The sequence below is a fragment of the Thalassophryne amazonica genome, chromosome 18, assembly GCF_902500255.1.
Source record: "Thalassophryne amazonica chromosome 18, fThaAma1.1, whole genome shotgun sequence".
In the NCBI taxonomy this organism is placed as follows: domain Eukaryota; kingdom Metazoa; phylum Chordata; class Actinopteri; order Batrachoidiformes; family Batrachoididae; genus Thalassophryne; species Thalassophryne amazonica.
This window is the reverse complement of record NC_047120.1, coordinates 65,020,147-65,046,875: the sequence shown is the minus strand read 5'-3', so window position 1 is coordinate 65,046,875 and position 26,729 is coordinate 65,020,147. Positions and strand designations below refer to the sequence as shown.

The 26,729-nt window shown below is 38.6% G+C and overlaps 2 protein-coding genes across 7 annotated transcripts in view; one reads left to right on the top strand and one right to left on the bottom strand.

The window, feature by feature from the left end:
• Positions 1-3,198: 3,198 nt before the first annotated feature.
• lcmt1 (leucine carboxyl methyltransferase 1) lies at positions 3,199-13,925 on the bottom strand. Its single transcript, XM_034194330.1, has 11 exons — positions 13,646-13,925; positions 11,514-11,605; positions 10,925-11,046; positions 9,615-9,691; positions 9,081-9,142; positions 8,893-8,995; positions 8,122-8,242; positions 6,876-6,977; positions 6,525-6,616; positions 6,198-6,295; positions 3,199-6,027 (listed from the first exon to the last, which is right to left on the bottom strand). Exons 1-11 carry the CDS (start codon positions 13,729-13,731, stop codon positions 6,005-6,007), a joined length of 978 nt encoding a protein of 325 aa, XP_034050221.1. The 5' UTR covers positions 13,732-13,925; the 3' UTR covers positions 3,199-6,004.
• A 3,940-nt stretch (positions 13,926-17,865) lies between these two features.
• LOC117531477 (caskin-2-like) overlaps positions 17,866-26,729 on the top strand; it is a 74,562-nt gene continuing 65,698 nt past the window's right edge. For all 6 annotated transcript variants that reach the window (XM_034194595.1, XM_034194594.1, XM_034194592.1 and 3 more), the window contains exon 1: positions 17,866-17,945. The gene's annotated coding sequence lies outside the window, so the exon portion shown is untranslated. The remainder of the gene's footprint in view (positions 17,946-26,729) is intronic.

Sequence of the window (26,729 nt, the reverse complement as noted above, 5' to 3'; positions counted from 1 at the left end):
GTGAACGAACAATCATAAACACTGTCCCAGACTATTCCCATCATACGTTTGTGTGTGATGTTTGTGAAACCGGCTGTTTGTCTAGACTGTAATATTACATTTTTAGGCCATTTCACATCTGACACACACAGTACAGGAAGCTAACAGTGACATGCTAACATTATCATAACACTTAGAATATGATTAAATGCGCTGAATTATCTTTGCCTGTTTTATTTTCTTCTGAGTGGAAAAAATAAAATCGGGGCCATCTTCCATCCCATACTGATCCCTGAAATTTGCAGATAGTACTCGGTTTCAAACATAAAAAAATTAGAGGTCAATACAATGCTTGCAAGATCAAGATCTGCGTACTTTGTGTACAATCAGTCCTCTGGTCAAGAAAAAAAATTTAGAGCTTGCTGGCCCCGAGCTTTGCCTCATTATTTTGTGGCCTTTTTGAACATGATTTTATTTTTTCAGATTGAAATCCTCATTTACATTGCATTTTACACTGGAAAAGGTATATTGACGATATCTTCTTTGTGTGGCATGGTGCGGAGACATTGAGCATGTACAACTTAACAATCGTGGTGGAGATGTTAATAATTTGCTTCTGAAAAGAGAAGCTTTTTGGATCTATACGATTAGTACACTTTTTCGTAAGGGTTTAAATGAGGATTTTGACCTGAAACATTTTTGTAAGTTTTTTTTTTAAGCCTCTAACAAGGCATATGATGTATTGATTGTTTGATTTGTACTTTTGCCTTTTTGGTCACCTTGGAGTGTTTTATTTGATTTTATTAATGTGTACTTTGCATTTGTGTCTCTGTCTGCTTTTTTCTTCTCTTGTTTGTATTGGTTTTCATTTATTTATCTGATTGCTCTTATTTGTGAGAATGTTTGCAACAGATAATTGGACCAGATGTTTTTAATTTGTTTGACTGTCTTCAGCTGGGAGCAATCATTGTTTCTGCTAATATTTAGACAGGTGCATTGCATAAAATATACAGTCTGACGAAGGGCTTTTGCCCGAAACGTTACCTTTTTTTTCTGTTCAATAAAACTTTTTCTGATTGAGAGCACTGTGGCTGTGCTGATCATTTTTGATTTTCTCATGGTAATATGCTGTTGATCCTGAACGCCTCTTCAGATGCTTGGGATGTGCGTATCTGCATCATATTATGTGGACATGCGGTGTACCAGGTGTGCAGAAAACTCTTCAGGATGGTGGTGTCAACCCACCTTCTTGGTTACATAACATATGCATGTACATCCATCAAAGGATGTATATAATTTTACTTAAAATGGTTGGAAATATAACCTTACAAAGTAAATGTATAATGGCCATCAACCACTGACATTTGTTGACAGGTACTACATATAGACTTAAAATTAACCAATAAGCTTTACATTTATCATGACAATCACTTTATAACCTGCTCTATAAGTTACACTCATGGTATATAAAAATGATTTATAAATTATGTGACACTTGACATTCAAATAGTTTGTATGTAGACATGTTGCATCCTTGTCAGTTAATTTGATTGCAGGCTTCGACTTGTATATCACACAGGTGAAGTTTTGAAGAAAACCAATTTTCTGAATAACTGTGTACGACTTAAAAACATGTAGCACTGTTTCATTTTTTTTTTATTCAAAGTTGATTTTTATGTTTAATATTATTATTTCTTGATAATTTTATGTAAAGATTTAATATCCAATAAAACTATTTATCCCCAAGGGGCATTTCAATGACATTATTCATGTTGTATTTAAATTGTTGCTTAAACAAATTTATTATATCCTATATGGAGGGGGGGTGTCTTGGAAGCTATGAGGACTAAGGATGTAACAACTGGTGGTGTAATTGTCGCTCAATAACCAGGATGATTTTGTCAAAGATAAATTTGTGTGTTGCTAATTTATCTATTTAAAAAAAAAAAACAGCATTAAACAGATGTAAAAGTTTATTCAATCTTTATTAATAAACATTCTCATTTAGACTGGTTTTCAACAGGATTTGGATTGCCAGCTATGGATGTGCCTTCCCACTTAGGTTTTAAAATTATGACTTGCTATAATATAACATTGTACATGCTGAAAATACTACTGAACATCCCAATTAAAAAGATTTGACCAAGTTTACAAATAGACAGTGAAAAACGTTCACCTTTTGTCTTTCCAACAGTAAAATGATTACTGGGCTTCCTCACTCACTTTTTTTTAAAAGGCAATAAACTTCAGTGCTACCTTTAATCGTCACTGAACATGTATAAAAGTCTACAACAATCGATGGAGGAGGAAAAAATAAGGTTAAGAGACTCAAGTCCTCTGGACAAAGAGTAATTATGACCAAATATGGGGAGAGCAGCATTAAGTAAGCGCTTTGTATTTATTTACCTGAAATTGTTTACCACAGGGATTCAATCAAAAAGTTCAACTTACCATGGCTAGATAGTCCCCCAAGGACTGTTTTTACTAAATTTCTGAAAAATTCTAAATTGTTTTTCCAGGACCATAACTGGACCGTGCACCATGGTACCACATGCGAAACTTGATGGCATTAGTTCAGCGCACCGTCACCCAAAGGACTAAAAAGTGCATTTTCATGATAGCACAAACTACAGCAGTGCACTCTTGTGATGACTTATTTAAAAATCGCACCCTTTTGACAGTTACACAGTCTGATATCAGTTACGGTTGTGATGCGATTAACTGTGCAGCTAGCCCGACTCAAAACCTGATCCTGCTGTTTCTGTTATCAGTAAGTCTTTGGTAACCAGTTTTCTAACACACATCCACAACGTAGTGATACCACACAATGTGTCACAAAATGTGGAGGTCTGCTTCTCCAGTATGGTAATAACTTCTGTACAAGTGCACAGTTTTTGAGGGTTTTTTTGTTTGTTGTTTTGTTCCTCCCCAGTCTTGAACTCTGCCACCCTGATCTACCTTTAAATATACTTGAAAGGATCTCACGCGAGCTGCTCGCTCTGGCAGACGCGCTCATTTAAAGGCCGGTCTGGGGAAGACTGCCGTGCCTGCATGCCTATTTATTTTTCCTGATGGCCATCTTCCTGTGATTGTTTATACTCTCAAAAGCATTGGCAGCTCATTACAAAGTCATAAACCTGATTACGTACCTCAACTGATAAGAATGAGAGGCAGCACAACAATGACAAGGAATCCTTTTATGCTGGAGGAGACCTTTCTTACAGTTATTAGCTCAGTGCTGAGCTTCACAAGGGAAAAATCAAAGATCAAGATTTATTTGATACGATTACAAGATTAAAGCAGGACAGACAACATAAACATAAACCTCCTCAAGTGCAAAGCTCAGTGATCAGGAATAAAGATCAACACAGAGACCACAATCACAGATCAGCAGCCAGAAGCAAGGGTGTGCAATTGGGGTCAAAGGTCAAGGATACTGATCAAAGACCAGTATTCAAAGATGTGCTATCAAGATCAACAGTTAGCCAAATGCACCAAATCTTCTGCTCTTTACTCAAACACTCACTGGCCACTTTATTAGGTACACCTGTTCAATTGCTTGTTAACACATATAGATCATCAGCCAATCACATGGCAGCAACTCAATACATTTAGGCATCTAGACGTGATGAAGACAACTTGCTGAAGTTCAAACTGAGCATAAGAATGGGAAAGAAAGGGGATTGAAGTGACTTCAAACGTGGCAGCTTAGTTGGTGACAGACGTGCTGGTCTGAGTATTTCAGAAACTGCTGATCTACTGCCATTTTCACACACAACTATCTCTAGGGTTTGCAGAGAATGGTCCAAAAAAAAAAGAGAAGCTATCCAGTGAGTGGCAGTTGCGTGGATGAAAATGGCTTGTTGATGTCAGAGGAGAACAGGCAGACTGGTTGAATGGGCAACTGCATGATGGTATCAGGTCAATATGAACCAACATTGCTGAGAAATGTTTCCAACACCTTGTTGAATCTATGCCACAAAGAATTAAGGCAGTTCTGAAGTCAAAAGGGGATCCAACCCAGTACTAGCAAGGTGTACCTAATAAAGCGTTGCATGTGCCGAGTGTATATTAGCTAATTCTTACAACAAGCCATCAGCGGTTAGAGAGAACCAGTTCTTTACCGACATACACAGTGCAACAATAACTCTATCACATAACAGATGAAGTCACCTGCATCTCATATTCTCTACAAGTGCGTAAGGTAATTTTACGGTAACAGAATTACAATCAGAGCAAATTTTTAACAGTTAACTAAAAATATGGCCAGATTTTGCTGTCATTGTAATTCTGTTGCCGTACCCAGGTTAGCATTAAACACTGCGCCAGATCCAAATATTGGACATTTTGCCGCACAGATTAGTGTCAATGAATTTTATGTGATGTTAGCATCTGATAAAATTTATTATATTTCAGTGTGAACACAAAAGTCACATTAGAAATGTCTATTCAATGCCCCATCTCCCACTGCCAAAACATTAAGATGAGACAGTTTGCTCCATTTCATTACATAACAAGCTACTAACCTCATTTTCAAATTCAAAATAAAAGTCTTTAAATATAGTACTGTCTAGTACACAACAAAGTTAAAAAAAAATAAAATAAATGTTAAGTCCGCCTTAAACCTTTGCACACAACACTTTATGCACCCAACTGCGTGTCCTTCAAACTTGATATAAAATTTACATCAAAGTAAATCAAGGGGGAGTATTTTAGATTCTCATGCATTAGAACAGCAATCATCAAATGTATCAGGACCTAAAACGTCACCATGTCTGTCTGTTCTGGGAGATTTAAGGCCCGTTCACACAGCACACGGCAAAAGCTGGACGAAGGAAAAAAAGTCACAAAGTGGCAAATCGAGAAAAGGTGGACGAATGAGCCTGGACTTCTATCACCGAAAAGCCTGCAAGTCAAGAGTGCATAAAAGAACGAAACTAACAAAAGAAAAACGAAGTGAACGGTGACCTTGATGTTTCTGAACAAAATCAAAATGAAACATTCATGATGACGTGACTTGACAGCGGGTATGAGACAGAGCGCCAGCCTGTGATCATTTCTGCAGTCACCCTGTGCTCTCCATAGCACCTGCAGTCTTAACAGATTCATCTTGGCTGGAACGTGCGTGTGCACCACAGATGGCTGGAATGCACATGAATGGTTAGTAATTGATAAAACGTTCTTGCCGCTATTGTTTCTGTATGAAAACGTTGCTTTTCGTTCCACACATGTATGAGTCACATTCAGCTCGTCTGAGCTTGAGTTACTGATCCCTTCAGATATTGTCAATGTTTGTGCAAGACGTCGGACTTGGGAGGTTGGACAAAGTTGGACGACAACCAAACAGAATGCTGATGATACAGGAAGTACACAAACGATGAGGAACCATCAAGACAGAAACCAAAACAAAATACAGATGAATTGAGGTTGTTCTTCAGGATTAGTTCACATTTTTCAACAGTTTCAAAATTCTGACAAAGCACCAGCTACAGAAATGGAGCTGGATCACGGTTAAACGATGTCTCCGAAAGTCAACGCAAGTCCAGATTTCTTGTTTCATTTTGGCTTCTGTGTCCTTTGTTAGTGCAGTGTGACTGCGGCTTTAGGTAAAAGAAAAGACAAAAGAGGTTTCAACTTTTTTTCACGTCCATTTGTGTTTGAGGCGTTCTCATTTTCAACGCCTACTCAATAAATTAAATTCAAACGACATTAAAAAAAAGACAACATCTAAGCTTCATGCATTTTTTTTTAATTCCTTTCAAAGAATATTTCTTTGCAGAATCTGTCATCATGCTTCTCCACCTCATCACCGCTTATCTTCAACATGGGAGACAAAGAAAACTCACAAATACTGCTGATGTACGGAGTTTTCCCACCGGAACCACTTCCAGACAAGGAGTGGACGAACACTATGGCTTCCTCTTTCCCCACACACGTCCCTCTGCCTCCCTTTAGGATGTCACAGCGCTGCTGACTCTGGCTCACCAACCCAGCGAGCTCGTCCAACGGGGTGGCGTTTTCACACTCAAAATGCCAACTGTGACAGACCTGGGGAAACAGTCTTTTAAATGGCAGTGCTAGATATTCAGAAATACATCAACAGGCCTGATAATGGCAGTAAATCTGATAGCATGGACAAATATGAGAAACACAAAGTAAACAAACTAACAGCCAGGGTGGCGCCTTAGCGACCATAAATGTACGTAAACACAGATTACCCAAGTTAAGTTTGTCCTTGGTGGCCCATGAGATGCCATAATGTTGAAGAAGTTGTTGTAGTAGTTCTACCTCATCCAGGAACTCAAGACGCTCAATTCTGCAATAAACAATAACAAAAAGACAGAAACATGAACTGAAATGATTTATCAGTGAACTTCCGTCATTAAAATAACTGATCAACCTTGAGGCACTTGGACTCTTTTGTCCCACAGAAGCTTGGGATAACACCCAGCAGATATTCAGTATATAAAACAAAGTCATACAGTTGCATACAGTTTTATGCAGCAATCAGAACAAAATGGTGGGCAGTACAAGCCCATTATTACCTCATTACATCATGCTGAGGAAGAATACTGTAGACCGTGATCATGTCTAGAGCATCAGCGTAGTCCCAGCCTGCCTTCAGAAACCGCTCCTTCTGAAAACACCAAACACAAAACTTATGTTGACACATAATCAAGACCTTTAAATTACCCTGATTAAAATCATTAAAAAAAAACAACAAAAAAAAAAACAATAACAACTGTATTTTACAATAGTTTATCCCACCACCCGCCTCTTTTTGGCTTGTCAGTATCTCAAATAAAAAGTGAAATTTCCCATCGATGGGATATACAAGCTTAGAAGGGGTTAATGAACTGTTTCATACAGAATGCAGGGACATGTATTTGTGATACCTGAGAGTCCAGAGACTGGCAGGCCTCCACTCCAGACAGGTTACACTGACGCTGCTGCAGGTTGTCAATCATCACCTGGCCAAAGCGGTCAGTCATGTTGACCTGGAAAGCAACAGGTGCATGAAGCTTTATTGTGATCTCTATAGAATAGATATGTTGGGTTCCTTTCATGTTTGAATTTGCGCGGGTACACAACAGTACTATTTTCGATAGGTTACTTGCTGTGAAATAATAAATTTCAATTTTTATCTCATATAATAAAATTGTAGGATACAGACACAATAGCAGTTAAACTGATTTGTTCTATATATTGAGTCAATAATGATGATAGCATTACTTTTTTGATAAGCCAAAAGAAAAAAAAAAGTATATTATACTGTGCTACAATTTGTTTCACCAGAAGATGTCAGGATGACAGTGAGCTGCTGTGGCAAACTCTAACGAAGCAGTTAGAAGATAATGATACTTCAACTAGTGAACTTTTTAACAAAGCCTAGGAGTCACAGTGTCAACACCAAACAAGACAATTTAAAGTCATATCTAGCACCGTTGTGGGACTTTTTTCTTTGGCCAGCTTTCATTTTTATTACGAGTAATGTTACATTGCGGCTAGCTGTCTCTGTCTCCGCTGTATGTCAGTGAGGTGCTACGAAGCACTGCTTCATGACAGAGTTTAGCTAGGCTAATGCATGCTTCAAACACAGCACAGGTATCAGCTGCAAGCCCATCTCTGCTACAGCGACAGTTGTTTTACCATGCTTGGAATTTAATGGCAGGTGTGGAGAAACTGCATCCTCTGTACCGACCAGCAGAAAATCTAGTCAGTCTCATTCAGCTTCTTCCTCTAACCTAGATGTGCTCTGCTACCGAAATTTTGCACTGGCTGATTTTGTGTAAATCAGTACTCTGTAGTACCGGTGCAATTCAGTTGGTATCCTCAAAGGTACCAGGTTTGGTACTCAACAGTAGTTATGACTTAAATCAAATAAATAATTTGCACAAAGCCTTCACTGTGGAACTTTTTAGTGACACCCCCCAATAAATCTAAATCCACATTCAATATCAACTGTACAGGTCTGCCTAGAAGGACTCCAAAGGGCAGGAATTCATCAGAAATTTGGAGACACGTACCCGATTGCCAGTTCTAAACAGTCCCACTGCATACACCTTAAATTTAAACACTTAAACAGACATTTATAATATATTAGTGACTTCCTCCACACTGGTGATAGTATGTTCTACATACCTGTTCGTAATTGATGAACATGGCAGTGTGGAATGTTTCTGCCGCCCAGTGAACCAGATTAAAGGAGTGAGCAGGGCTCAGGTAGACCAGGACACATTCTGTTAGGAACACCGTGGGTAATCTGAAGGTGAGAGAAGAACCATCAAAGCGTTCTGAGAGCACAAACATAACACCGCCATGTCTGTTAAAATTCTAATTTGAATCATTTTATAACAGAAAATGTTAAGAAAACTATCATTTGGTGTCATTTTAAAAGCTCTCTTGCATTAACTGAAACAACCCTTCAGCACAAATACTCCTTAGACATTACTCTTTTGAGAAAAACCGACTGGCCACTTGAATTTTCAACAGGCTGCCAGGTAGAGGTCAACTGAGGAATTACACAGGGGTCATGACTTAAAAATGCTCCAATCATTTTGAAAACTATACCACATTATTTGTCTGATCATAAAAATTCCAAAAAGGTATAGTTTGGACTATCTATGACAGAATGTTATGGAGTTATCAGGCAACTTTAACTTTTGACCCCTGTACAAACTGAAATTGACCTTTGTCACTACTGTTGCCATTTTTACCGTATTTTAAGACAACTTTATATGGAAATAAAGTCCACATAATAACATGATGCTTGACAAAACGAGATTCGTGCAGCACAGCAAAACTCAGCTGGAAGATTTTTCATTATGCCCTGAACCACAGCTATAGCTGCAATGGTAAGCTAGCACAGGTTTCTCTACTTTCAGATGAACCTGAAATTGTCCTTGTACATACTCTGGGTTTAGCTGGAACTTCTTTAGCTTCTCATCCACACTTGCGATGTCTCTGAGGTCTGCTCCAATAATACAGAAATGATCTGAATCCAGGTTGTGGCCATCTGAAAATATACACACACGTATTTTACGTGGAGAAACACATCAGGATCTTTGTGTCTGAAAACCATTCACGGACGTGTTCTTTACCTAGTAGTAAGGAGTCCGTTGAGTGAGTTTCAATGAGCGGTTTGGACAGCGGTGTTTTTGTCCTAATCAAGGAAAATGACACAATTTCACAGACAAGACTGCTGATCACTATGAAAGTTATTAATCACTTATAGCAGGTTCATGTCAGTGTTTTCCAGGGTAGGATATAGATGAATAAATAAATTCTCATATTAAACAGAAAAAGCATTACATATTTCTGGCTACGTTGACATCAGATGAGCGACATGTCAACTTTTGCATATTAGTTGCTCCATTTTTTTTATTCACATAAAGCCAGACAAGAACATCAGAGGATGTGCGACTTTCAGCCTGTGTGAACGGGATTCTGACATTGACGGGACAGTAATAATACTGCATTACGTTTATAGAAATGCTCCGGATACTTCTGTGTAACACACAAATCTAGTGAGATAATGTAAAGTTTAATACTGTAGCTGAAATTATAGTACCAATGCCAAAAACATAGTGTAGCACGTCATACGTGGATTTTTAAAAACTTACAAGTTACCTTACTTTATATTGTGTATTTTTCGGGCCACAACAGTTGGGAAGTCAACTTCAAAATACTTCTTCGGCAGGAGATTTTCATCCTGAAACAAATACAATAAAGTGTTTTGTTTGTAGGGCTGCAGGTATATATATTATAAAAGCCAAGTGGCCTTTGTGTACTTGCATGCGGCTTCAAACACAGAGGAACTGGGGAGAGCTGACATTTTCCATTTGGTATGCTTACGTATTTTGGGTCAAGAATGAAGACTGCAATGCAGCAATACACCATGGGAGTTCAGGGTTTTGGCATTTTAAATGTTATTGTGGTTTATGTTCGTTTAACAGTGTTGTTAGTGTTACTGATTTATTGTGTTTTTTGTAGTTCAACTGGTTTAGTCAGTTTAGTTAAGTGTCATGTGACATTTGCCATTTGGTATGCTTATGTATTTTGGGTCAAGGATGAACGGTGCCAAAACAGAACGTTGATAGGACTAATATTTTTGGAAAAACTACAGATATTAGCCAACAACACTGAACAATGTACGTTCATATTTACATTCTGGTATCATACGGCAATCCAGCAGGGAGCAGTAAATCATCTATATATTAAAAGTGTGCATGTTTGCGTGATTTTATTTAGTAAGTTCAATGTAAGTACATAATATAATTGTAAATACGTTAAAAATACACGGATGGCACAAAAAAGTGAAAACACTTATTTCCATTGTGTTCTATTTAAAAAACAAATGAGAAAATAGAAGTAATAATAAAATAAAATAATAATAATAGTAACGTGTATATCATAACAAGAACCTAAACAATTTATAAATGCATTAAGACAGTAAATTAACATAAAAAAATTATGTAATTAACAGGAAATTAAAGGGTTGAGTTCTTCTTCTAAAAACTGTTCTGGACTCACAGACCATTCCAACTCATTATAGAAACTATGCATAATTATCATGTTTGAAAAATGTCAGCTACCTATTTTATAAACACTACCCAATCTAAATCCTGTGGATCCCCATGCGCGACACATTAATTTATTATCATAATCAAGTCTGTAAACACTTAAGACTCTGGTCTTACAATAGTTAAGCAAATTGATTTGTTATTCTGTCACAGCAGAAAGAAGTTCCATATCCCACACACACGATATGAAACATAATCTACATCTGCACTGTCCACCTTAAAGCCCAAAAAGGCTCCACGACCCACACCCAACTACTCCATGATTGTTGTTCAAAGGCATTTTGATGCTCCTTTAATATTTCAGTGTAAATCTGCAATAAACTCCCAGCAGATGAATGATCAGTCACTCAGACCTGCTGTACCTTTAGTCTCCAGAACGTCGTATCGAGTCCTGCACCCAGGTTGATTACTTGACAGTTGCAATCTGTTTTCCGGATAAACATGTCAAGGAGGCGGTTCACCCCTTGAACACGGGCATAGTAACCTGTCAGAAAAAAAACAGCAATACAATAAATTTGGATCATAAAACAGACTTAAGGGCTCCATTAAAAGGTATTTCTCACATGATGTTTGTACAGTGTCTTGGTTTATCAACCTAAAATGTATCAAATTTCAAAACTTAAACCTTTGCAAAGGCAATGACTGTCGGTTGTGATCCGATTACAGCAATAAAAACAAAAGAAATCAACATCAATAATCTGAGCAGGACATCAAATGAAGACGCTGACATCTTTAAACTGTTACATTAATATCCTTCAAGTCATCATTACTACACATATAATACTACATGCTCATACATACATGAGTAATGCAAATATTATGCACAAACATTTATGTGATTATAGATTTGCTAATAATAATAATAATAATAAGTGACTCTTGATTGGAGTAAGTGGGTATAGAAAATGAATAATAATAATTATTATTATTAGAAGAGATTGTGCCACCTGCCTCTATTGATTTCAGGAGCCTTCCTCTCCCCGATGGATCTCACAAAGTACTGGATATAAGGGTCGTTCCAGTAACCTTTACTGGATGCAAACCTAGAAAACAAATTAGAATGTTAAGGTGAGGGCGCTATTTAAATGGCTACTATGCAAGATTTTTACCTTAAATTTACAGTTTCAGAGTAACTATAATTGCTAAATAACTTGATCTCAATCCAATATTGATTTAGGTTAGTGTTATTAAAACCACTTGAGCTGTTACTTAACTGTCTATTATGCAACAAAATACTAGTATTATATTGATATTTGACAGCAAATGAATGAATGAAGTATTGGCAGTTAATGATGGCTATAAGACTGATGGCACGGACCAATCCCCCTCCCAGAATGACAGAGTAGTATTTTTATTTTACAAACATACTAAAGCGCAGAATTACTGAACAGATCCAGGGCAGCCAAAAGAGGGCACCAGAGGTACTTGGTTTATTGGCCCTGACACAGGTACATTTCTACACCTTTCCATGGTTTGGCCTGATGCTTTGTTTCTTTTGGCTTCAAAGTAAGACTGTAAGAAAGATAAAAAAAAAAAAACTATAGCTTTACTTCACAAAATTTGGCCCTCAAAATGCCAGAAATAGTGTTTTGGAGAGTTATAAATTTAAAAATGGGCAAACGTTCCCAGTCTCCCCTACAAACACTCGTGTCTGCAGCGCTGGCTGTGCGACACGCTGCAGAAGAACTTCTCCCACAGCCGCACAAACAGACTTTTCAAAAAAAAACAAAACAAAAAAAACAAAACAAAATCTCCACTGTGTGAATTAAACAGTGATTCTCTTATCTTGCCGGCAACACAGAAGAGTCCCGGTCATCATGATTGATTTGACAGAGGTTGATGAATAAATTGTGGACGTGTTGCATCTTAATCAGAACCAGCAGGTCCACAATCAATGTAGATAAATTATCATTTTCACACCCTTGGAAACAGCGCAATGGCCCAACTGCAGCGTCATTTCTTCCGAGACGCTGTTCAAGTGCTGGTGAGAAGTGCACCTATATATATATATATATATATATATATATATATATATATATATATATATATATATATATATATATATATACATACGTGTTGTGCGGGGAGCCGACACTCTGGCACACCCCGAGTACTCAGCAACTCCACAGTCGTGGGGGCACTCAGACAAATTTCACCGCCAGTGAAAGTGATCGTGTGCTGACTGTTTTCGTGCTAACAGTGAGATTGGCCATAAATTTTCTAAGTGCCAATTGAGCGGTGTCAGATGTTCGTGTATCACCTGGAATTTGGCAGACACCTGCTGCAAGAGGGATCAAATGGGCTCTCACAGCGCACAATTTGTCTTTAAGCCGCTGGTGTGTGCAAATAGTGTACGAAGCATTAGAGACAGCTCCGATTTTACACGTATTGCATACGATTCCTGCTTCACGTGCAATTCGACCACGTGAAGGGGCCATTACTGAAGTTCAGGGCTAGTGGGTGTCTTCTTCTGCAGGCCTCCCGTCCTATGCATCACCATGGACTCCCAAAATTTCCTGCATACTCCTATTGTCAACTGTGTCGGGAACACGGTCCAAGCAGAGGGTCACCACTTTGAGTCTGGTCTGCTTGAGGTTTCTTCCTTAAATCATCAGAGGAAGTTTTTCCTTACCACTGTCACCTGTGTGCTTTGCTCTAGGGGTTGGTAAGGTTAGACTTTACTTGTGTGAAGCGCCTTGAGGCAACTTTGTTGTGATTTGGCACTACATAAATAAAATAAAATAAAATGAAAGCGCTGTGAAATTTGAACAATATTTTCAACATGTCCAAATTCAGCAATTTTGCAGAAGCAGGTTTCCACAGTTTTGGAAATCATGCACAAAATCGGAATTCTAACACGGGCCGTTGCAATTCCAAAAACGTGCAACACATCTGCACAAACAGCAACAATAATTAATCATCATATGCGAGAAACTGGAAGTCAAAATGTGAATATTCCGAGACAACTCATATAAACTCAATGGATAACCGAAACTTGGAACATTTTTCTTTTGATGAACAAATTGATCGTTTCCGTTTTAAAGCACTGCTGAATAAATAAAGTGGGATTGTAGATGATTTACCTCTTGCACACGGTGGCGTCGTCGCACGTCGCTCTCACCGCTTCATCAGCCGAGTCCGAGGAGCTGAACGTCGGCCGAGCTGCCATCGCTGACCCGCTGTTCGAAATAACGATTCACACCATACTCATCCACAAAACCAGGCAAAGCACGTCTGACCGCTCCAATAATAAAATAAAATACACTTTTCAAAGTGAGATCAGTTCAAATATTCAGTCACATTGTACCGCCTTGTAACAAATCGCCTAACGCTAGCTGAGCTAGCATTGTCTTCTTTTTCTTCTTCGTGTTTCCCGGCAGGCCTGAGCACAGCACGTTACTGCCTCACATCGGTCACAGTTCATATGTCACCTTTATGTTTCAAACGTACAGGTAATGAAATCCATTTTTTTCACACTGATTTTTTCTATAAAACATATGAATCGGGAACACACAAGTTTGAAGTTGTACCATATGTGCTTGAAATATATATATACAAATTAATGGCAGCTTGATGTCAATCAGGTCACTGAAGGAGATAAAAAAAAATCACATTAATCCACCTCTGTGTACGTCATATATGGTCCAAAATGAGTTGAAAATGAAATTCGTTGACTGTGAACTGTGCCAAGATGAATTTGTTAAGGGTAATCTCACAGCAAAAATTCAGTGATGTACTAAGTTTGCAGGAAATCAGCAAATGGGCCCGAGGCAAGCCGGCCAACAAACAGACAGCCAGGCATGACCTTGACCCCAGTGATTGACCTTTGGCAAATTTACCTCCACCTTGGTGGACACTTCCAAAACCTTCCTCTGTATCTGTACTGTACCAAGATAGGCCCAAACAGGAGTTTTTAAAAGAAGGGCTAGGGTTGTGTAAAAAGAAAAGAAAAACTAACTTAAAATTTGACCTTTGGCCTCAGTGATTTACCTTGGCAAGCTTGATCACATCCGGACAGTTTTGTTTGGTTGACTAACAAAGTGAACTATAGATTTTTGCACTCTGACATAATTTATTTCTAAAAATTATATATACACTCAACAAAAATATAAACACAACACTTTTGGTTTTGCTCCCATTTTGTACGAGATGAACTCAAAGATCTAAAACTTTTTCCACATACACAATATCACCATTTCTCTCAAATATGGGAAACCGATTGTTTCAGCAGCTGTCTGAGTGGCTGGTCTCAGACGATCTTGGAGGTGAACATGCTGGATGTGGAGGTCCTGGGCTGGTGTGGTTACACATGGTCTGTGGTTGTGAGGCTGGTTGGATGTACTGCCAAATTCTCTGAAACGCCTTTGGAGACGGCTTATGGTAGAGAAATGAACATTCAATACACGAGCAACAGCTCAGGTTGACATTCCTGCTGTCAGCATGCCAATTGCATGCTCCCTCAAAACTTGCGACATCTGTGGCATTGTGCCGTGTGATAAAACTGCACCTTTCAGAGTGGCCTTTTATTGTGGGCAGTCTAAGGCACACCTGTGCACTAATCATGGTGTCTAATCAGCATCTTGATATGGCACACCTGTGAGGTGGGATAGATTATCTCAGCAAAGGAGAAGTGCTCACTATCACAGATTTAGACTGGTTTGTGAACAATATTTGAGGGAAATGGTGATATTGTGTATGTGGAAAAAGTTTTAGATCTTTGAGTTCATCTCATACAAAATGGGAGCAAAACCAAAAGTGTTGCATTTATATTTTTGTTGTATGTATATATATATATATATATGTGTGTGTGTGTGTGTGTGTGTGTGTGTATTTTTTTAAACCAATTTCAGGCAGTATAGTGCAGCAGATAACAGAATATTTACAGAGGAATCCTTCAAATCTGGAAAGAAGCACCAAAGTTGGCACAAATACTCCTTAGATGTTACTCTTTTGAAAAAACTGAGTAGCCACTTGAATTTTCAGTAGGCGGCCAGGTAGGGGTCAATTGAAGAATTACACAGGGGTCAAAATTTAAAAATGTTTCAATCATATTGAAAGCTATACCACATTATTTGTCTGATCACAGCGATACCAAAAAGGTATAGTTTGGACTATCTATGACTGAATGTTATGGAGTTACGGGGTAAAAACAACAAGAACTGTAACAAAGGTCAGCATTAGTTTGTACAGGGGTCAGATGTTAAAGTTGCTCTAAATATTGTAAAATGTGATGCAAATTATTGGTTGAGTTAATAGGGTTTTAAAAAGGAATAGTTTGCACTATGTGGCATGCTTAGTTATCATGTTACAGGGTAACATATGTCACGTCATAGAATCCAATGGATGTCGACATTGCTCTACCTTTACCTTGCAGACCAAGCATTCAACACAGTCAGAACTATTTCATTTATTAATCCTATTAGTTCAACCAATAATTTGCACCACTTTTTACCAAAATTGGAGCAACTTTAATTTCTAACCCCTGTACAAACTGAAATTGACCTTTGTCACCATTCTTGTTGTTTTTACCCCATAACTCCATAACATTCAGTCACAGATAGTCCAAATTATACCTTTTTGGTATCATTGTGATCAGACAAATAATGTGGTATAGCTTTCAATATGATTCGAGTATTTTTAAATTTTGACCCCTGTGTAATTCTTCAATTGACCCCTACCTGGCCGCCTACTGAAAATTCAAGTGGCTACTCAGTTTTTTCAAAAGAGTAATGTCTAAGGAGTATTTGTGCCAACTTTGGTGCTTCTTTCCAGAAATGAACAATTGTTACAGTTATCTGCTCCACTAACTAGCAGCAGAGACATTTTGTTCAAAAATGATCAATGGAAGTTTCCAGCCAGCAGGTGGCGTCACCGCACAGCTCCTCGCCTGGTTTTCTTAATGCGGCGCCAGGGGTCCAATAAGAGTTTAATTATCCCTGTGAAGGTCTTCACAACATGTGTACTGAGAGGAGAGTGGATTAGTGCTGAAATCGGGATTTGACATTTGAAATGAATCAGCATCATTTTTAATGTATGATGACTGAAATTACTTTTAAAACAAACTACGACTCACTTTTCTTCAGTGTGAAGCGGTGCTGAAGGTTAATATTATTATTATTGTTGTTGTTGTCATAATCATTTTATAACATTGTAAATAACTTTTTGATTTAATTTTTATACTGTTGGTTAGACAATACGAGATCTTTTTGGGAAACTGTGATGGCCATTTGTTTATTACAGTCATATATTTTATTAAGTAAATGACAATAAAGTATTCAGTCAAAATATATTCATGTATAATTGATGATAAACTAATTGTTAGTTGCTGCCCGACTTGAAAATTTACTCGTCTCAGTAAGTGTGAAGTGAAATAGCAGATAGGAAATACTAAATATGCTGCTTTCAGAATAAAAGCATAAAAGTTTATGACAAGCTACAGAAAATGTGAAAATGAAACTTTCTTTTACACACAGTATAGTAGCGGAAAGCAGCAAAACTGAGATTTGAATTTAAGTTTTTACAACATACACAGTCATTACAGCAAAGCCAGTTTAAAATAAGATAATTGCATTTTTCTGTTCTGGACTATGGCAAAAGTTCATAAGCATAATTATGATATACGGGACCTATTTTTTCATAGATTAGTTTGTTATTTAAATGCATTGTCATCCTAACTGGAGTAATCCACTGCATTCATGCCAGATTCTCACATATTCTTTATTTTATTTTTTATTTTTTACGTTATTGTGCACGGTGTAAGTCAGTTAGGCCAACAATTCCATTTTAAGTATTTTTATAGTATTTTTGAAATAGACTTTCAAATGTTGTTTTCAGAAATGTTGATGTATTTTCTAAAATACCATTTTACCGTATACTGTTACACCTTTAAAAATTCTGTTTTTCCCCAAAAAGTATGCACGATTTCCTGAAATAACACACCATTTAAACATCTTTAAAATGTGCTTTTACAGTGTTGAATGATTTAAAGTGTCTTTTTTTTTTTTTTTTTTTTTACTGAAATGCTGTTTTTATTTGTGAAATGTCGCTGCATGTTGTGTTTCTGAAATATGCTGTGTTTTAATAAAATGTCATTTTAAAATATCAATGCTGTTTCTTCAACAATCTTATAGTTTTGAATGGGTTTTTAAGTGCAAGGACATTCAAAGGTGTGTGTCTGTGTCCATATTTTCTTCTTTTAATGCGTTGCTGTCCAAAATGTGCACACAAAAACAAAACTATATATTTACTTTGAAGGTCATTACAGGATGTTGTTTATGTTAATTCTGTCAGCTTCACAGTGGGTTCGCGGTTCTTGCGTGTTTTAGTTCCAGCGTCGTTGTGGATGCGTGTGTGTGAACACCTGCACGTCTCCGTCTGCAACAGGTGAGGGTATACACATCAGAATTAGCTAATTCATTCTAGATCAATTTAATTTAAATGACATTAACTTAGTGTGAACTACAGGAGGTTGACGGACAGATTCTGAGACTTTTTTTTGCCTCGCAATCACAACACAGTTTGACAGTTGAAACAAGTTAGCGGAGGAAAAAATGTTATAAAACCGTAATTTAGGCGATACCGACGTGGATAAATCTTAATAAATGTGCTCAGAAATGTAGCTTGTCTGTGTGTTTTAGCTATCCACAGCCCGCGCTTCAGTTGCCTGTATGAGAAGTTCCAGATTACGAAGGAAATATGCCAAAAAACAATATTTTCCTGGTGTTCTGCTTCTTAATAAAGCGACCATTAATCTTGAACGATTAATGGTCGCTTTTTGTTAAATTCGGCGCAGATACAATTAATCAGCACATTTAAATAAACAAAGTCAGAACTTTTGTAAACTGTTAACCCACTGCTGAATTTTGTTACAACTGCAGAAATTGTTCGAACTTAATCTGCTCATTGATTCTATATTGATTTAACTACGACTCCATTTACAAGTATTTCTGTTTTTATTTAATTTTAGTTTATTTTAAAGTCGCCAATTACATTTTAATAATGAACATAAAAAGATAAATTGCATTATTTATGAATGGAGGTTGGTCTGAAAGTATCCACAGACAAAACATCAGAAAGCCATTTATAAATAATTTAAAATCCTCATTTACATATAGCTGCAGAAGTTTTTGAATGCAATATCATCAGTTTGATTTTGCTTTTTGTATGTGTGTTGTGAATTTAATATGAATAACAAGTGAACCAACTGGATCTGCTCAGGTGTTAATGGAGTGAGTCACTTTAAACAGAATGATAAAAAAAACTCTAGTGTTTGTACAGAATTTATTACAGGAGAATGATAACTAGATCTATAGAAAATAATCAAATGCATATATATATATATATTAGAGCCCGACCGATATGGATTTTTTGAGGCTGATGCCGATAACGATATTTGGATGAAAAAAATGCAAATAATCGATAATTCGGCTGATTTGCCGATAGCCGATAAATCAGCCGATATTATTATTATTTTTTAAATGAATAAAATGTTCTTTTTTGGACCATTAACGAAAAAGGTATGAGCTAAAAGATGAAGCTTTATCCTCATATTGATTAACTTTATAACAGAGAAGAATTTTCAAGTTCAAAAAATGCAAAAATGCAATTGGAGCACTTAGGGGGCTATTCAAACAGGCCAACTAGTAAGATCACTCCTGAAAACGATCTTTGTCATATCATGTGAGGTAAATCTGCCCTATGATTGCATTTTGGAAAACCATGTGACGGAGAACTAATTCCACTTGGACACTCACATTGCGCACGTCATCATACATCTTCTATGAGGAGTACCAAGATGGCCGATGGTGGATTGAAAGTCTGTGGAATTAACTTTTCAGCAAAAAAAAGAGTAAGTTTCTGTCTCATATCATTAAAAAGTTACTTACAATTTAGTAAAGCTTGGTCCCAGCCATCGTATACGATGGCGTCGGCCCCAGAGGGTTAATGGCGAACGGCAGTAATTCCCAGAACCCTTCCTGATGACCAGTGAATCTGAATGTTTCAACTTCTTAGCAGTAAACGAAAGTTTTTCATGCTAGAAATAAGGTCTACACAACGTGGGCTTAATAAAAAGCCTGACCGACGCAATGAAGCACAGTTAATCAAACTGAGTTGAACTGAAATGGGAGAAATGTGGGGTGAATGTAATCGCAAAGTTATTGGTCTGGCTCTAATATATATATATATATATATACCTGTTTATGTTGCTTTAAATGGGAAGGAGCTGCAACTAGCCACGCCCCTTTTGATGGAAGCACTTTACTGTTAATCAGGTATTATCCATAGACTGTATATGTACCGGACAAATACTGCTAGACATCACCCATAGGTTTTCTGACCCGGAAGAGAGTCCCGGAAGAGCCAATATGAAGCCCATATGCCAACATGGCAACGACAGACACAGACCTCCACAACAGCTAGCGGCCACAGCGAGCAGCCTCTGAGCGACCGATGCTCAGACGTCTTCGGCTCAGTAGCTGTCACTCAGAGTGACCACACACCTAATTTTGCATAACTTGATGGCTTAAAATGTCTTAAGCTAAGAAGTTAGAAAAACATATTCACCCCCCACCTCACCCCACCCCCAGCCCTTAGGCATTTATCATGGTGGGGGAACTATCTATGGGTGATTCTTTAACTACGGGCACTATTGGCCTTGTAAATATAATTTCCACCACACCATTGCCTTACAATATAAAGCGCCTTGGGGCAACTGTTTGTTGTGATTTGGCGCTATATACATGTGCTCTGATGTCACTGTTTATCTCCATAGAAACTACCCAAACAATCTTTCATACAAACTGTTTAAAGGGACATTATGTGTTGTGGTGGAAATTACGGAACTAGTGTGGGACAACTACATTTTGTTTAAAAAAAAAATCACAACAGTTGTATGAGATTGAATAGCCCAATTATGTTTTGATTATTTTACTGATATTTTATTCAGAGATATTTTAAACATTAGAAAAACGTTTTTTTACCATTCATTTTTATCATTGAAGATCAAAAGTCTGGGTGTGGGACAACCACAAAACGGCAATATTTGCATATAATGATGCTGAAAAAAGGTGAAAAAGTCATCATAGACTACTAGAACAAATTTCTTAACACACTTTCATTGTAAAGTTAACTATAAAAGTGTGAAATTTCCCCTTTTTTCTGTTTTTCATACAATATGATCAAAGGACATAATAAGTGCCCGTAGTCTAAGAATCACCCCTATAGAGAAAAAAAACATCATTTCTGTTCTAAAGTTGGGCATTTTAACATGGACTCCTACGGGGAATGTGCTCCCTTTCGGAGCCAGCCTCATGTGGCCAGTCAAGGAACTGCAACTTTTTCTTCTTCTGAGCCCATTGAAGCTTCCCACTTGGTATTATCGGATTTACTCAGGGGGCGTGGCTCAAAAAAGCAAGAAGCTGAATATGCGCTTTTGTGACCAATTGAAGATAAAACATGGGATTACGTTTTGGTATTCTCTGCCCTGAGACTCAGAGTACCGCCTAAACGCTTGAGTCCCTGTTGACGCCCTGCTCGCAGTGATGTCCTGTGCAGTTGTTTACTGCCTGGCTAGTTTTAGATCATGTGTCAGTGCGAAGACATGCATTGATGTCAACTGCTGGGCTTGAACACGTATTGGTCCAGAACATTAACGGCACTGTTTAATATCACTGAAAGTGCTGCGAGACAAGTGATCTTCCTCTCGGGTTGAACTTGCAAAGTGCACTGCAGATACTGAGCGAGCAGTGTGTGGGGGAAACAGAGTACCACAGAGACCACAGAGTACCCAGCATAGCACCTAAAGAAGTATCCTGGAAAGGTAACTGCTGTTTGAACAGAAGCCGGTCTCTGTTTCTTCTGGAGATGCGGTTTTGTTTTACACCCATAATGCACTGATGGAAGAGCGTGTTTGATGTTGTACACGCCTCAGTCCCGGCGGGAGTATCGTTACCCTCTTTTTAGAACATTCCTCCAGTTTGTGGCGTGTCCCTTTAGCGCCGTTTGGGGGATTTCTTGCAGTTCAGATCTAAAGCTCCTGCTTGGCTCTGCCTCACTTTCCTTCACGGAGAGAAAAACATTGATAGGAACTGATGATTTTTTTCACAAACATGTAAAGTGGCATCAATCCAAAGTGTACTTGAGTGAACCCTGCGCTTCGTACAGACTGTGTGGAAAACTTATTCCTGTGTGGAAACAGACTAAGGTCGGGAAAAGAGCTTCCTCTTTGTTGGAGGAAAGTTGAGCCACGTTATCGTCACAAGTTTGATCCTCATTGGACCTGTCAATCAAAAATGTGTCAAATGTCTCCTGGACTAGAGTCTGTTAAACACTTATTGGACACTTCATTATTCCTAAAGTCACACCTATGTTCAAACTGCTATGAATACTACTACTAGGTATACAGTTTGCAATAATAATAATAATATTGTTGTAATGCTTGATGAATGGATTAATTGATGATAAATTATTTAAACGATGCAATAACACCCGTGGGACATAATGACGCTAAGCACTATGACAGATAGGGTGGCTCAGTAGGTTATGGTTAGACACAATCCAGCCATGGTCCGGCCTTGGGGGCCGACTCTGGATCTAGACATTCCGCCTCGGTCAAAGGCAAAGAAAGAAGCAAGACCCTAATGTGTGTGTTTTGACGGTAGCAGGAATCCTGACTGCCCAGAAGAAACCCACGCAAAAGTGGGGAGACCATGCAAACGCCATATAGAAAGAAACTGACAGTAGGTGGAATCAAACCCCAAGCCACCTTGTTGTGAGGCAAGAATGCCAACCGCTGAGCCACAGAGCTGCTGTAAGAGTGTAGTGACCTTGTTCAGGATAGAATTAATTGCCTGAAATTCTGGACTTGAACCTTGTTGACGTTGACCTTCACCTGAGTGACTGGTGTTTGGCTGACCTTAGTAGATCAGTTCCAGGATCTACCTACCGGTAAATATGTGTGTTAAATTAGTTCCTAATCAGATTGAAAGTTAAATTCCTTGACCTGTGTCAAACCCTTTTTGGTAGAAATCTGCCAAAGGTCCTAGGAGGAGTCAGCCATCAATCAGACAGATGGACAGATGGACAGCTAACGTTAGCTTATCTACAAGAAGTTGAATAGTAAGGAAGGAGAAAAGGACTTGTACCGATTGGCCAGACAAAGGGACAGAGCTGGAAAGGATGTGCATCAGGTTAGGGTGGTAAAAGATCCACATGGTAATGTGCTGACAAGTGAGGAGTGTGTGCTGAGAAGGTGGAGGGAATATTTTGAAGAGTTGATGAATAAAGAAAATGAGCGAGAGAAAAGGCTGGATGATGTGGTGAGAGTAAATCAGGAAGTAAAAGAGATTAGCAAGGAAGAAGTGAGGGCTGCTATGAAGAGGATGAAGAGTGGAAAGGCAGTTGGTCCAGATGACATTCCAGTGGAGGCATGGAAATGTCTAGGAGAGATGGCAGTAGAGTTTCTAACCAGATTGTTTAATAAAATCTTGGAAAGTGAGAGGATGCCTGAGGAGTGGAGACGAAGTGTGCTGGTTCCTATTTTCAAGAACAAGGGTGATGTGCAGAGCTGCTGTAACTACAGAGGCATAAAGCTGATCAGCCACAGCATGAAGTTATGGGAAAGAGTAGTAGAAGTTAGGCTTAGAAAACAGGTGAAGATCTGTGAGCAGCAATATGGTTTCATGCCGAGAAAGAGCACTACAGATGCAATGTTTGCTCTGAGAATACTGTTGGAAAAGTACAGAGAAGGACAGAAAGAGTTACATTGTGTGTTTGTGGACTTAGAAAAAGCTTATGATAGGGTGCCAAGAGAAGAGTTGTGGCATTGTATGAGGAAGTCTGGAGTGGCAGAGAAGTATGTTAGGGTAGTGCAGGACATGTACAAGAATAGTGTGACAGCGGTGAGATGCGCAGTCGGAATGTCAGACTCATTCAAGGTGGAGGTGGGACTACACCAAGGATCAGCTCTGAGTCCTTTCTTGTTTGCAGTGGTGATGGACAGGTTGACAGATGAGATCAGACAGGAATCCCCATGGACTATGATGTTTGCAGATGACATTGTGATCTGTAGTGAGAGTAGAGAGCAAGTTGAGTCTAGTCTGGAGAAGTGGAGATATGCTTTGGAGAGAAGGGGAATGAAAGTCAGTAGAAGCAAGACTGAGTACATGTGTGTAAATGAGAGGGGAGCCCAGTGGAATAGTGCAGTTACAAGGAGTAGAAGTGGTGAAAGTAGATGAGTTTAAATATTTGGGGTCAACTGTTCAAAGTAATGGAGAGTGTGGTAGAGAGGTGAAGAAGAGAGTGCAGGCAGGGTGGAGTGAGTGGAGAAAGATGGCAGGAGTGATTTGTGACCGAAGAATATCAGCAAGAGTGAAGGGGAAAGTCTACAAAACAGTAGTGAGACCAGCTATGTTGTATGGTTTAGAGACAGTGGCACTAACAAAAAGACAGGAGGCAGAGCTGGAGGTGGCATAGCTCAAGATTTTGAGATTCGCTTTGGGAGTGACAAGAATGGACAAGATTAGGAATGAACATATCAGAGGGACAGCTCAGGTGGGACGGTTTGGAGACAAAGTCAGAGAGGCGAGATTGAGATGGTTTGGACATGTGCAGAGGAGGGACCCAGGGTATATAGGGAGAAGGATGCTGAGGATGGAGCCACCAGGCAGGAGGATAAGAGGGAGACCAAAGAGGAGGTTCATGGATGTGCTGAGAGAGGACATGCAGGTGGTTGGTGTGACAGAGGAAGATACAGAGGACAGGGTGAGATGGAAACGATTGATCTGCTGTGGCGACCCCTAACGGGAACAGCTGAAAGACAAAGAAGAAGATACCTTACTGAATTTTCATGACCATCACTCCAATGATTGGTCTTTGACAAATTGGACCTTGCCTGGGTAATTCCAGTACCGACGTATATGTGTGTGTGCCATGTGCAGTGCAAATCCCCATATAGACCCTGAGACCCCTTGTTGCTGTAGTGTGAAGCTGATGAGAGTCCATGACTCCCCCTGGACGGGGCATCAGTCCAACGCTGGTTACTTCCCCAGCTAACGCTGGTTCCCATTCACAGTTGAGTGAAACTGAGACAAGTCAGATGAAGTATCACAGGACACAGACAGGTAGCAGGAGTGGGATTCGAACCCAAGTCCACAGGCCAGCTCCTAATCCACTCAGCTACCTGCTCTGCTTGGTGACAGTTTCGAAGGAGACTTTCATCCATATTCAAGGTTTTTGGTGGAAATCGACCAAAGAGTAAAGAAACAAATAGACAAACGTTCCACATGAATTATGAAAGGAACCAATCAGTTATGTTAAAACAGCATTTAGACGTGCATAAATTAAAACCTTTTGCTATTGAGTGGAGTTTTTTCTCACCTGATTGTTGATTATTAAGACAAACCTTTCAATTATTTATGTGACTTTATTTCAATATATTATGATTCAGACAAACAAGTACCTTTTTTAAGTGTTTGATCTTTCTTTTATTTATGGTCACTAGTGGAATTTATTAACCTAAAGTGCATTGATATACAGTTGTATGCAAAAGTTTGGGCACCCCTGTTAATTTTCATGATTTTCCTTTATAAATCATTGTTGTCTGGATCAGAAATTTCAGTTAAATATATCATATAGTAGACGAACACACAGATATTTAAGAAGTGAAATGAAGTTCCTAGTATTTACAGAAAGTGTGCAATAATTATTTAAACAAAATTAGGCAGGTGCATAAATTTGGGCACCCTTGTCATTTTATTAATTTGAATACATTTAGCACTAATTATTGGAACACAAAATTGGTTTGGTAAGCTCATTGACCCTTGACCTCCTTACACAGGTGAATCCAGTCACGAGAAAGAGTATTTAAGGTGGCCATTTGCAAATGTTTCCCCTCTTTGCATCTCTTCTAATGAGTGGCAACATGGGAGCCTCTAAACAACTCTCAAATGACCTGAAAACAAAGATTGTTCAACATCATTGTTTGGGGAAGGATACAAAAAGCTGTCTCAGAGATTTCAGCTGTCAGTTTCCACTGTGAGGAACATAGTGAGGAAATGGAAGATCACAGGCACAGTACTAGTTAAGGCCTGAAGTGGCAGGCCAAGAAAAATCTCAGATAAGCTGAAGTGAAGGATGGTGAGAACAGTCATAGTCAACCCACAGACCTGCTCCAAAAACCTACAACATGATCTTGTTGCAGATAGTGTCTCTATGCATCATTCAACTATACAGGAAAGAGGAAGCCTTTTCTGCATACACGCCACAAACAGAATCGCTTGAGGTATGCTAAAGCACATTTGGACAAGCCAGCTTCATTTTGGAATAAGGTGCTGTGGACTGATGAAACTAAAATTTAGTTATTTGGACATAACAAGGGGCGGTATGCATGGCTGAAAAAGAACACAGCATTCCAAGAAAAACGCTTGCTACCTACAGTAAAATTTGGAAGTGGTTCCATCATGCTGTGTGGCCAGTGCAGGTACCTGGAACCTTGTTAAAGTTGAGAGTCACATGGATTCCAATCAATATAGGCAGATTCTTGAGAACAATGTTCAAGAATCAGTGACAAAGTTGAAGTTGGCCGGGGCTTGATCTTTCAACTAGACAATGACCCTAAACACTGCTCTAAATCTACTAAGGCATTCATGCAGAGGAACAAGTACAATGTTCTGGAATGGCCATCTCAGTCCTTAAACCTGAATATTATTGAAAATCTGTGGTGTGATTTTAAGCGGGCTGTCCATGCTCACAACCAACAAACCTGACTGAACTGGAGATGTTTTGTAAAGAAGAATGGTCCAAAATACCTTCAACCAGAAACCAGACTCTCATTGGAAGCTATAGGAAGCATTTAGAGGCTGTTATTTCTGCAACAGGAGGATCTGCTAAATATTGATGTATTTTTTCTGTTGGGATGCCCAAATTTATGCACCTGCCTAATTTTGTTTAAAGACTTATTGCACACTTTCTGTAAATCCTATGAACTTCATTTCACTTCTCAAATATCACTGTGTTTGTCTATTATATGATATAGTTAACTGAACTTGCTGATCCAAACAGCCAATGATTTATAAAGTAAAATCAAGGAAATCATCAGGGGGGCCCAAACGTTTACATACAACTGTATTGTATGTGACCATAAATATCAAGACATCTGAACTGAGGTGA